The 11,287-nt window shown below is 42.5% G+C and overlaps 1 protein-coding gene across 1 annotated transcript; it reads right to left on the reverse strand.

Annotated features, from left to right (window-relative positions):
• Positions 1-238: 238 nt before the first annotated feature.
• Positions 239-811, reverse strand: Tmem217 (transmembrane protein 217). The gene has a single exon (XM_015487928.2). The coding sequence runs from the start codon at positions 809-811 to the stop codon at positions 239-241; it is 573 nt and encodes a 190-aa protein (XP_015343414.1).
• Positions 812-11,287: the final 10,476 nt, after the last annotated feature.

The following is an 11,287-nucleotide window of genomic DNA, read 5'->3' on the forward strand; positions in this document are numbered from 1 at the left end:
AGAATTCAAGGAAGGTTTGATCAATCATTAGGCCCCTGAACTCAAAAAATGCCCTCAAGGAGCAGGATACGTCGTTTATGATCAGAATCACTTCATCTCTCCACATTCCCCTGGAAGAGTGGCCGTGGGGTCTGCACTTGCCAAACTGCTCAGCCAAAGGGGCGCGGGGAGAGAGCAAGAAAGGGGCTACCCTAAGAACCGGAGAGACCTGCCTCTTGGGGAAAGAAAGGCGCCCAGGTCATTGTTTATAGTGGTGGACAAAGCTCAGGATCTTTGACTTCTGCCGAGGAGTCTCTCCGCCGCCCATGGAAACGCGCCTGTTGTAGAAGACGATGTTCCCCTGGTTTTGGCTCTTGTAGATGATGTGGGCGTAGATGATGACGAAGAACAGCCCGTAGCAGTGCAGGAGGGTCCGCAGCACGAAGCCCAGCCAGCGCATGGCGCGCACCTCGGCGGAGCTGAACTTGTTGGTGAAGATCTGGACCACCAGGTTGACGGCCTCGTAGAAGAGGATCCAGACCCCGTAGACCAGCAGCCCGCTGTAGATCTGCGCGTACACAGCGTACAGCAGGAGGCAGCTGAGGACGATGGTGACCACGGACAGGCACAGCACGGTCGTGTAGCTCCAGCAGATGAGGAACTGCCTCGCGGGGTTGGGGCCCTCCTCCTGAAGGCTGATCTCGGAGCAGTTGCTGTGCCCCAGGTGCTTCCGCTCGAAGATGAGGTACATGTTGGTGGCCAGGATGGTGAAGACCCCCGACAGCACGGTGCCCATTTTGGCCGTCAGCCCGCACCACTGCTGCTGCTTCATGCCGAGGCCTCCTGCGGAGACAAACAACACGCCGGGCTCCAGCTCCTGCCGGTGCTGCAGAGAGCACGCTGCCTGCCTCCTTCTCCACCGTGGGGATGATGGACACGGGGAGGCCAGGACACAAAGGCCGCCCGGGTGGTGGCTCCGGGCAGAGCGCTTGCCTAGTACTGGGGCACTGGGTGCCATCCTCGACGTCACATAAAAATAAATAAATAAAAATAAAGGTATTAAAAAAATGATTGTCGGGTGGGGAGGAGGGAGGATTCAGTCTGGAGCTGGGAGCAGCAAGCTGAGAAATTAAAGAGTGGTGATTCCCAGCCAGGCGTGGTGGCCATGCTTGGAATCCCAGTGGCTCTGGAGGCTGAGGCAGGAGGATCGCGAGTTCAAAGCCAGCCTCAGCAAAAGGGAGGTGCTAAGCAACTCAGTGAGACCCTGTCTCTAAATAAAATGCAAAAAAATAGGGCTGGGGATATGTGGCTGAGTGCACCTGAATTCAATCCCTGGTACTCCCACCTTACCCCCTAAGAAAGAATGGTGATTCTCAACCGTGGCTTGGCATTTGAATTGCTGGAAGTACCCACCCCAGAGCGATCAAAACTTCTCTGGGTTCAAAACCTCCTAGTAATTTTCATTTGTAACCAGTATTAGAAAACACCAAATCCTATGTGAGGCAAGCACTGTACCAACTGAGCTATCTCCCCAACCCCAGAAAAAAATATTTTTAGAGTTTAAGGGCTATAGTATGATGATAACCTTTTCACAAAATTCGAAAACAACTAAAATGAGATAATATGTTATTTAGCCATACANCAAATTTGTGATCCTCCTGCCTCAGTTTCCGGAGTAGCCAGGATTGCAGGTGTGTGCCACCATGCCCAGCGGCCATCCTACCCATTTTTAAGCATACAATTCAGTCGTGTTTATAGTTTATAGTTAATACTGTCATACAAACAATCTCTAGAACTTGTTCATCTTCTAAAATAAACTCTATACCTCTTAAGATATTCCCATTTTTTTTTCTCCCCCAGCTCCTGGAAACCACCATTCAACTTTCTCTAGAAATCTATATAAGCGAAGTCACATGGTATTTGTTCTTTTGCAACTAGATTGTTTCAATTGATATAATAACCTTAAGATTTATCTATGGGGGCTGGGCTTGTAGCTCAGTGGTTGAGCATTTGCATAGCAAATGTGAGGCTCTGGGTTCGATGCTCAGCGCCACATAAAAATAAAATGAAAAGGTATTGTGTCCATCTATAACTAAAATTTTTTTTTAAAAATAAAAGATTTATCTATGCCATAGCATGTGTCAGGATTTCCTTTGATTACTATATTTAAGTAAATAAAAGGTAAAGTTGAAAATCTATATAGAGGTAGGAAACCATAGAAAATGATCTAGCAAGGGTTGAGGTGTAAGGTGAAACAGTGAGCATCCAGCATGTGCAAGGCCCTGGATTCAATACCCAGCACTACAAAAAAAAAAAAATAAATAAAATAAAATAAAAAAGGAAGGAAAGAAAGAAAAGAAATCTCAAAAGGATCCAGGGTTTTTAATTCAAAAGGAATCGAAGGAAACCCAAATCAAATGGATATGTGTGTGTGTGTGTGTGTGTGTGTGTATCAATATATAAATATAGGGGTTGGGGTTGTGGCTTAGCAGTAGAGCACTTGCCTAATACGTATGTGCAAGGCACTGAGTTCGATCCTCAGCTCCTTGTAAAAATAAAGAAACAAAATAAAAGTATTGTGTCTATCTACAACTAAAAAATTAAAAATAGAATTTAAAAATATATATATATGTAAATATATTGATTTTTTAAAATATATTTTTTAATGTGCTGCAGATTGAATTCAGGGCTTCGTGTATGCTTAGTATGCACTTTATCACGAGCTACACTCGGATTTATATTTTAAAATATAATATCCAGGAAAGCTACCTGGATTTATATTTTAATCATGGTAAAAGAAAACAACTGCCAACCCAGGATTCTGTAACCAGAAAAAATAAATAAATAATTTATTTATTTGTGCTGGGAATTGATCCCAGGACCTTGTGCATGTGAGGCAAGCACTGTACCAACTGAGCTATCTCCCCAACCCCAGAAAAAAATATTTTTAGAGTTTAAGGGCTATAGTATGATGATAACCTTTTCACAAAATTCGAAAACAACTAAAATGAGATAATATGTTATTTAGCCATACATATATATGTGGATAAAACTTTATTTAAAAAGCAAACCAGATAAGGTAACGTCTGCCTGTAATCCCAGGAACTCAGGAGGCTGAGGCAGGAGGATCTCAAGGTCTAGCAGCCTGGGCAACTTAGTGAGACTCTGCCTTAAAATAAAATAAAAAGTGACTCAGTGTTAGAGCACCCCTGGTTCAATCCCAGGAACTGAAAACAAAACAAAATAAAAGAGTGAGAGAATAATAAAGACCTCTGAAGTGTAAGAATCAGGGATAGGACAGGATGTAAAGATAACTGTAAGGGATTCTCAAGTCTCATCATAGTTTAAAGACACAAATTATTAAATAAAAGAATAAAAGTGCTGGCCATGGAGATGCACACCTGTAATCCCAGCAGCTGGGGAGGCTGAGGCAGGAGGATCATGAGTTCAAAGCCAGCCGCAGCAACTAAGCGGGGCCCTGAGCAACTTAGTGAGACGCTGTCTCTAAATAAAATGTAAAAAGGGCTGAGGATGTGGCTCAGTGGTGAAGCTCCCCTGAGTTCAATCCCCGTACCAGAAAGAAAAAAGAATAAAAGTGAGCCATACATGTACCAATGATGACTGCTTTTTATGACCTGGGATGATGAGTAATCCAACTCTGTACACCTAGTTCCTGAAGGAAAAAACAGATGGAAAAAAAGCCACGTAACCTAACCATGTAACCTAACCTTGTACTTTGCACCTGCTGCATAATTGCCTCATGTACCTACAATGGGCCGCAGACTTCCTCTTAGTCTTCTTTAGAATTCTCATAAAAAATTTGGGCTTCCATTGGTCCACCTCTGGAAAAGGTTAGTAACTGTCTATCTGTAGCCATTTCCCTCTTCTCGCTTTTAGCTTAGAGACGTGGCCAGCCAGCCAGTGCTTAGCTTCCCTTGACTGTTTATGTGGCCCTGGGACCAAGGGCATGTGAGGGGAAGCCCTGTGTGCCACTTTATAGTCTTACTCATGAAAGAATCGAGGATGCACTCACTTTCTCTCCTGCGTCCTTTTTCTTTCCTTTTGGTGCTGGGAATTGAACCTAGGCCTCAACCTGGGAGGCGCCAGCCCCTACCACCAGCTCCACTTCTCCAATCCCTCTTCCTTCCTATTTCTTAGCCATGGTCAGAAATGGTCAAAGAGCTGGTCTTTGACCCAGACTTGGAAGCTCTTGCTGAATATGGAAGGCACCTTAATCAGTCATGGAGAATGGCTCCTTGAGAGAGAGAAGAAAGAAACAGTTGGGGCTGTGGCTCAGTGGTGGAGTGCTCGCCTAGCTCGTGCGAGGCCCTGGGTTCTAACCTCAGCACCACATAAAAATAAGTAAATAAAATAAAGATATTGTGTCCAACTACAGCTGAAAAATAAATATCAAAAAAAGAAAAGAAAGAAATTCTTCTTATAAATAATCTACTATCTTTAAACTTTTCTTTTTTATTATTATTTCTTACATACATGACAATAGTGGAGTGCATTACATTCTTAATTATCCATTCACAGCACAATTTTTTGTAACTCTGTATATAAAGTATGTTCACGCCAAATTATGCTATTATATATGAGCTCTCTTTTTTTGCATACAATTCTTAATACACCACCACAATTTTTCATATCTCCGTTTGTATATAAGGTATGTTGACACCAAATTCACATCTTCATACATGTATTTTATATAATGATGACCATCTCTTTCCACTATCCTAGCTATTTCCCTTCTCCCTCTCTTTCCCTCCCACCCCTATTTCCCATCTAGAGGTAATTTTCCACCCATGCTGTCCCTCCCTACCCCACTTTGAGTCACCCCCCACCTTATATCAGCATTTGTTTTTTTTGGATTGACTAACTTCACTTAGCATAATCTTCTCTAATGCCATCCATTTCCCTGCAAATGCCATGATCTTATTCTTTTTTAGTGCTGAGTAATATTCCATTGTGTATAAATGCCACACTTTTTTAAATCCATTCATCCACTGAAGGACATCTAGGTTGGCTCCACAGTTTAGCTATTGTGAATTGTGCTGCTATAATCATTGATGTGGCTGTGTCCCTGTAGTATGCTGTTTTTAGATCCTTTGGGTATAGTCTGAGAAGAGGAATAGCTGAGTCAAATGGTGTTTGCATTCTCAGCTTTCCAAGGAATCTCCATACTGCTTTCCAAATTGGCTGCACTAATTTGCAGTATTTCTTTCTTTATTTTTGATACTAGGGATTGAACCCAGAGGTGGTTTAATGCTGAGCCACATCCCCAACTGTTTTTATTTTTAATTTTGAGATGGGGTCTTGATAAATTGCTTAGAATTTTGCTAAATTGCTGAGTCTCACCTTGAGTTTGCAATCCTCCTGACTCAGCCTCTGGGATGATAGGCATGCACCATGTCCGGCAAGGCCTTCTTATATACTACTATAGCTTAGCCTGTTCTTTAACATACTACTCCTTCACTAAAGAAATCCAATGAAGAGTAGTGACCCATTGGGATCTAGTACCTCCTTTTTTTTTTTTTTTGAACAACCCAGCAGATTTTTACTGTTTGCATTTTATCTCATTAGCCTATGCTTCTATTCACATTATTCTCATAAAGATGTTTCCTTGCTAGGTACAGTGGTGTGCACCTGTAAGCCCAGCAACTAAGGAGGCAAGGCCTCAGTGTTATAGTTAAAGCTTTCATCCCAGGGTTTCATAAACTGACTTCCAGACCACTCACATATAATCAAATCAAGCCTTTATTGAAGCACACCGGTGGCGGCTGACCAGAACATAAAGCTGTTCCCCTGATCAGCCCTGAACAATTGCAAGGGCGCTCCTTATAAGCCTGAAAACCCCAAAAGGGATGTTCGAGGGTCCAGCCAATGCAAGCAAGCCAGGTTACAGAAGCGGGACAGTGCAGTCAAGCGGAGAGAAGCCTAACCAATCACAGTTAGCCCAGTCACCCCAGTTACAGAAACAGAGCCCCGTTACCCTAGTTACAGAAACAATACCCCATTAGGTAGTTCTGTGTTCTTAAAGGTTTCTATAGCAAAAGGAAAAGAACATCTTGCCCCAGTCATGACCCTTCCACTTGGCATAGTTGTTTTACAGGATGAAGTCATAAAACAAAATGGAGTCACATTTGCTTCTACTGTCACAGCAGCAGGAGGATTGCAAGTTCAAGGACAGCCCAAGCAACTTAGTGAGATCTTGTCTGAAAATAAAATAAAAAGGGCTGGGGCTATAGCTCAGTTGTAGAGTATCCCTGGGTTGTTCAATCCCCAGTATCACCAAAATATATATATGTATATGTGTATATGTATACATACGGGTATATACACATATATATGTTTCCCTTTGTTTTTTTTAGTACTGAGGATTAAACCCAGGGGTACTTTACCACACTGAGTTACATCCACAGCACTTTTTATTTTTATTTTATTTTAACTTAGTGAGACAGTATCTCACTAAGCTTAGGCTCTTGCTTAACAGTTGAGGCTGGTTTCAAATTTGCCACCCTTCTGCCTCAACCTCCTAAGTCACTGTAATCTCAGGATCACTGTTGTTTTTATAATTAATTTGATAATCAATCATGTATTGTTTTCCAATATCTTTTGTTTTGTTTTAATTGCTTTTTAAACATTTCATACTTACAATAATCATTTTAATACCTACTAATCAGGACATTAAGAGTTAGAGAAGCTAATTAATTTTGTCTAAAGCTGGTCATCTGCTCAGCTGCAAAAACAGCATTTGTGGTTGTTGTTTTGGTGTTGAGGATTGATCCCAGGGGCGCTTAACCACTGAGCCACACCCCAGCCCATTTTATAATTTATTTAGAGACAGGATCTGGCTGAGTTGCTTAGGGCCTCACTAAGTTGCTGAGGCTGGCTTTGAACTCTCCATCTTCCTGCCTCAGTTTCCCGAGCTGCTGGGATCACAGGCATGCGCTATCACACCTGGTGCAAAGTCAGGATTTGAACGCACGTCTTGCTGGCTTTAGTCTTAACCCTCAACCCATTTGTGCCTCATCTGTTCCTGAGATTCGTGGCTTGCTGAGCTCAGAGACCCCCCCATCCCACATTTCCTGGGAATCCTTGGCTGGAGAAAGGCCTGTCTTTCAGTCACCTGTCCTCAGTTCCTTTCAGGTCCCTTGTGCTCCTCTCTCCTTCCTTTTCTCTCTCTCTCCTCCCCAGCTTTTCTCCTTTCTTCCCCTCCCTCCCTCTTCTTCCCTTCTAAGTATAAACTCTTGGTCGTTCTAAGAGAAAGCAACCGTCTCTAACCTGGGAAAGGAGAACAGACCAGGAATTGAAGGGAACAAAAATTATCAGCCAGATAGATCCTCGAACATGTTTTGTTTGAACAGCTCGGTCTTTCAAAGGAACTGGAAATGATTTTGGCAGGTGGACACTGCCCTGTTGCTCCTGGCCCCAGCATTCCCTGTTACCTGAACACCTCTTGACTTTACTAATTCATCCTACTTGCCTGGCTCTGGAAGGCCTTGGATTTTGAGGTTCGTGCTTTTGAAATCTCCGTATCTCATTTGATAAAGCAAATGTGAAATTTTCTGTTATGTGAAAACACCATTTCTTCATTTTTTTGTGGTGTTGTGGACTAAACCAGGGGCTTCACACATGCACTGTACTACTGAGCTACATCCCCAGCCCGTGAAAATACTATTAATGTGTTTTTTCCTTTATTCCTACATTTGTGACTTAAAATCTTAATACTGACTCATTTTTTTGTCCCTTCAGATTTATATCTCTCAAGCTATATGCAAGTTATATATACAGAGTCAACTTTAAAAAGTATGCTTTGGTGGGGCCTAGAAGCACACATCTATAATTCCTATAGCTTGGGAGGCTGAGGCAGGAGGATTAGAAGTCCAAAGCCAACCTCAGCAATTTAGGGAGGCCCTATCTCAAAATAAAAAATAAAAAAGGCTGGGGATGTGGCTCAGTGGTGAAGCACCCCTGGGTTCAATCCCTGGTGTGCCCCCCCCCAATTTTTTTTTAAGAGAGAGTGTGAGAGAGAGAGAGAGAGAATTTTTTTTTTAATATTTATTTTTTTTTTTAGTTTTTGGCAGGCACAACATCTTTGTTTGTTTGTGGTGCTGAGGATCGAACCCGGGCCGCACGCATGCCAGGCGAGCGCGCTACCGCTTGAGCCACATCCCCAGCCCTCCCCCAAAATTAATAAATAAATAGAGTTAGTGAGTGAGAGAGAGAGAAAATTATGCTTTAATGTCATAAATTAAAATATTTAGTGAAATTAAGTAATTATAACAGTAGTAATGATCACAATAAACATTTAGTGAGGCATTGTGTTAGAATTTACAACATTTTTGTTATATAATCATACGTGTTTATTTACTACTTGATAGTGGTGACGGAATGGAGGGTATTTGCACCTTTTATGCATTGAGACACCCAGCTGTCGGTTTTTGCCTGTCAGGAGAGGGATCACTCATAGTTACTGACAACCATTCAGAATTTAGCTGCAAGTTGACCTGAGCAGAGTGAGCTCCTGGCCTGTGGGAGGTGGCCCTGCTAAGTTTTTGATTCTTCCCTAGGACTTTGAAGACTGACTCATCTCCCTTGAAACTTGCAGTTTTACTAGTCACTTAATTTGATTCATTTTATCATTTGGCTCATCCTAGGTTTAAGGCAACTGCGGATTTGATTCTAGTACTTTTTCTTAATTTGTTGAATCTAGTTGGTTGTTAACTTGTTTTCCATTGCTGCTAGAACAAATGACCACAAACCTAGTGGCTTGAAACAATACAAATTGCCAGATGTGATGGCAGATACCTATAATCCCAGAGATTTGGGAGGCTGAGGCAGGAGGGTTGCAAGTTCAAGGCCACCCTTAGCAATTTAGCGAAGCCCTAAGCAACTTTGCAAGACTCTATCTCAAAATAAAAAATAAAAAAGGTCTGGGGATGTGGTTCGGTGGTAAATCACCCCTGGGTTCAATCCCCAGTACCAAACAAACAAACGAAACTTCCTGCCAATGTATGATTTCACAATTCTGTAGGTCAGAGGTCCCAGTTGCCTGAACACCTAACTGACTTCTCTGCTCTAATTCCTGCTAGATAGAAACCAATTATTGGCTGGCTTGCTTCCAGCTCTTTCAGGCTGTTGGCTGAATTCAATTTCTTAAAGTGTGGGTCTAACCTCCCCATTCCTTATTTTATATTAGCTTATGGGCCACTCTTTGTTCTTAAGAATTTTATTTATTTGTTTGTTTGTTTTTTGAGAGAGAGAGGGGGAGAGAGAGAGAATTTTTTAATATTTATTTTTCAGTTTTCGGCAGACACAGCATGTTTGTTTGTATGTGGTGCTGAGGATCCGGACCAAAAGCATGCCAGGTGAGCGTGCTACAGCTTGAGCCACATCCCCAGCCCAAGACTTTTATTTTTAATATATATTTTTTTGTTGTTGTTGTAGATGGATACAATATCTTTCTTTCTTTCTTTCTTCCTTCCTTTCTTTCTAATGTGGTGCTGAGATGAGATTCGAACCCAGTGCCTCACATGTGTGAGGTGAGTGATCTACCACCAAGCTACAACCCCAGTCCCTCTTAAGGACTTTTGTTTGTTGGTTTTATGGTACTGGGGGTTGAACCCCGGGCCTTGAGCATGCTATAGGCAAGCCCTCTATGAACTGAGCTACAACCGCAGCCCCAGCCTTTGGTTCTTGATGGTAGGCTTCATGCTTAGCTCCTGTGACCTCAGGGCCAGAAGTGCTCCTTCAAACTCTTCTTGTGCTTGGAACTTCTCTGATTTCTCCTTTTTTCTCCTGCCTCTAGTTAGAAAAGTCCTCTTTTTCTTGGGCTCCTGTGAGTAGGTAATCTGGGATAATCTCTTTATCTCTAGTCCTTAACCTGAATTACATCTGCAGAGTCCCTTTTGCCATAATCATTGGTGCAAAGGTCAGAGGGTTGTTCAGGCTGAACTGCCTTTTCCCAAAATGTGTGTGTTGACAGTCCAAACCCCCAATGCCTTAGAATGCGATGGAGTCAGGGCCCTTAAACAGGTGATTAAGTTATTAGGTCATTAGCATCAGCCCTAATCAAATGACTGGCGTCCTTATTGGAAGAAGGAATTAAGTCACAGAAGCATGACCATGTGAAGTCACTGGCCCTCTGCCAGCTAAGGAGTGAAGACCCAGAGGAAACCAGCCCTGCTGACATCTTGATCTCCGTCTCCAGAACTGGGAGAAAAACATTCTGTTAACTCATCAGCTGGCATTATTACGCAGCCCTAACCAACCTTCACAGGAGCCAGAATTTTGCCCTCTACAGTCACACATGGGCTTTGAATTCTTCTTTGACCTGGTGAATCGCCTATTTCCGACTGGGCAATTATCTTACAAAAATTAAAACATATTTCTGGAAATGTATTTTAACAAAGTTTTCTACAAGTGCAAACAACATAACAACACAAAGGGTTTTTTTTTTTTTTTTTATTTAGACTATGGGATTAAACCAAATCAATTCAAGAATCTAAATAGCTGTCAGAAAACTCCGTTTAATTTTTTTTTGGGGGGGGTACAGGGGATTGAACCCAGGGGCACTTAACCACTGAGCCACATCCCCCAGGCCATTTTATTTCTTATTTTGAAACATTAACACTAAGTTGCTTAGGGCCTCACTAAGTTGCTGAGGCTGGCTTTGAACTTGTGATCCTCCTGCTTCTGCCTCTCAGCTCATCGGGATTACAGGTGTGGGTCCCTATGCCTGGGTGCATTTAATTTTAAGAAGTTGCAGAGCTTTCTTTTGGGTGTTCAGTCCCCTCCCTCCTTTTTGGTAGTAGAGGTTGAACCCAGGGCACTCTACATTCTCCAGCCCTTTTTATTTTTTATTTTGAGACAGGGTCTCAATAAATTGCCCGAGTTTGCCTCAAACTTGTGATATTCCTGCCTCAGCCTCCAAAGTTGCTGGAATTACAGGTGTGTGCCACTGTGCTTACCTTGGGTATATGGTCTTTGATACCTATTATTTTCCCATTAGAAATGTAAATTATATTTTCAGGAGATGAGGCTGCTCTGCTCTTAGGTATTTTTTTTAACCACTTCCAGACTATTATTCCTCCTCAAACCCTTGCTTTCTAGGTCTTCCTATGTATTTTTAAAAAGAAAACTTATGAATTGGATGTGGTGGCACATGCCTGTAATCCCAGTGGCTCGGGAGACTGAGGCAGGAGGATTGCAAGTTGCCAGCCTCAGCAACTTAGCGAGGCCCTAAGCAACCTAGTGAAACCCTGTCTCAAAATACAAAGGACTGGGGATGTGGCTTAGTGGT

Source organism: Marmota marmota, unplaced genomic scaffold (assembly GCF_001458135.2).
Source record: "Marmota marmota marmota unplaced genomic scaffold, marMar, whole genome shotgun sequence".
NCBI lineage: Eukaryota > Metazoa > Chordata > Mammalia > Rodentia > Sciuridae > Marmota > Marmota marmota.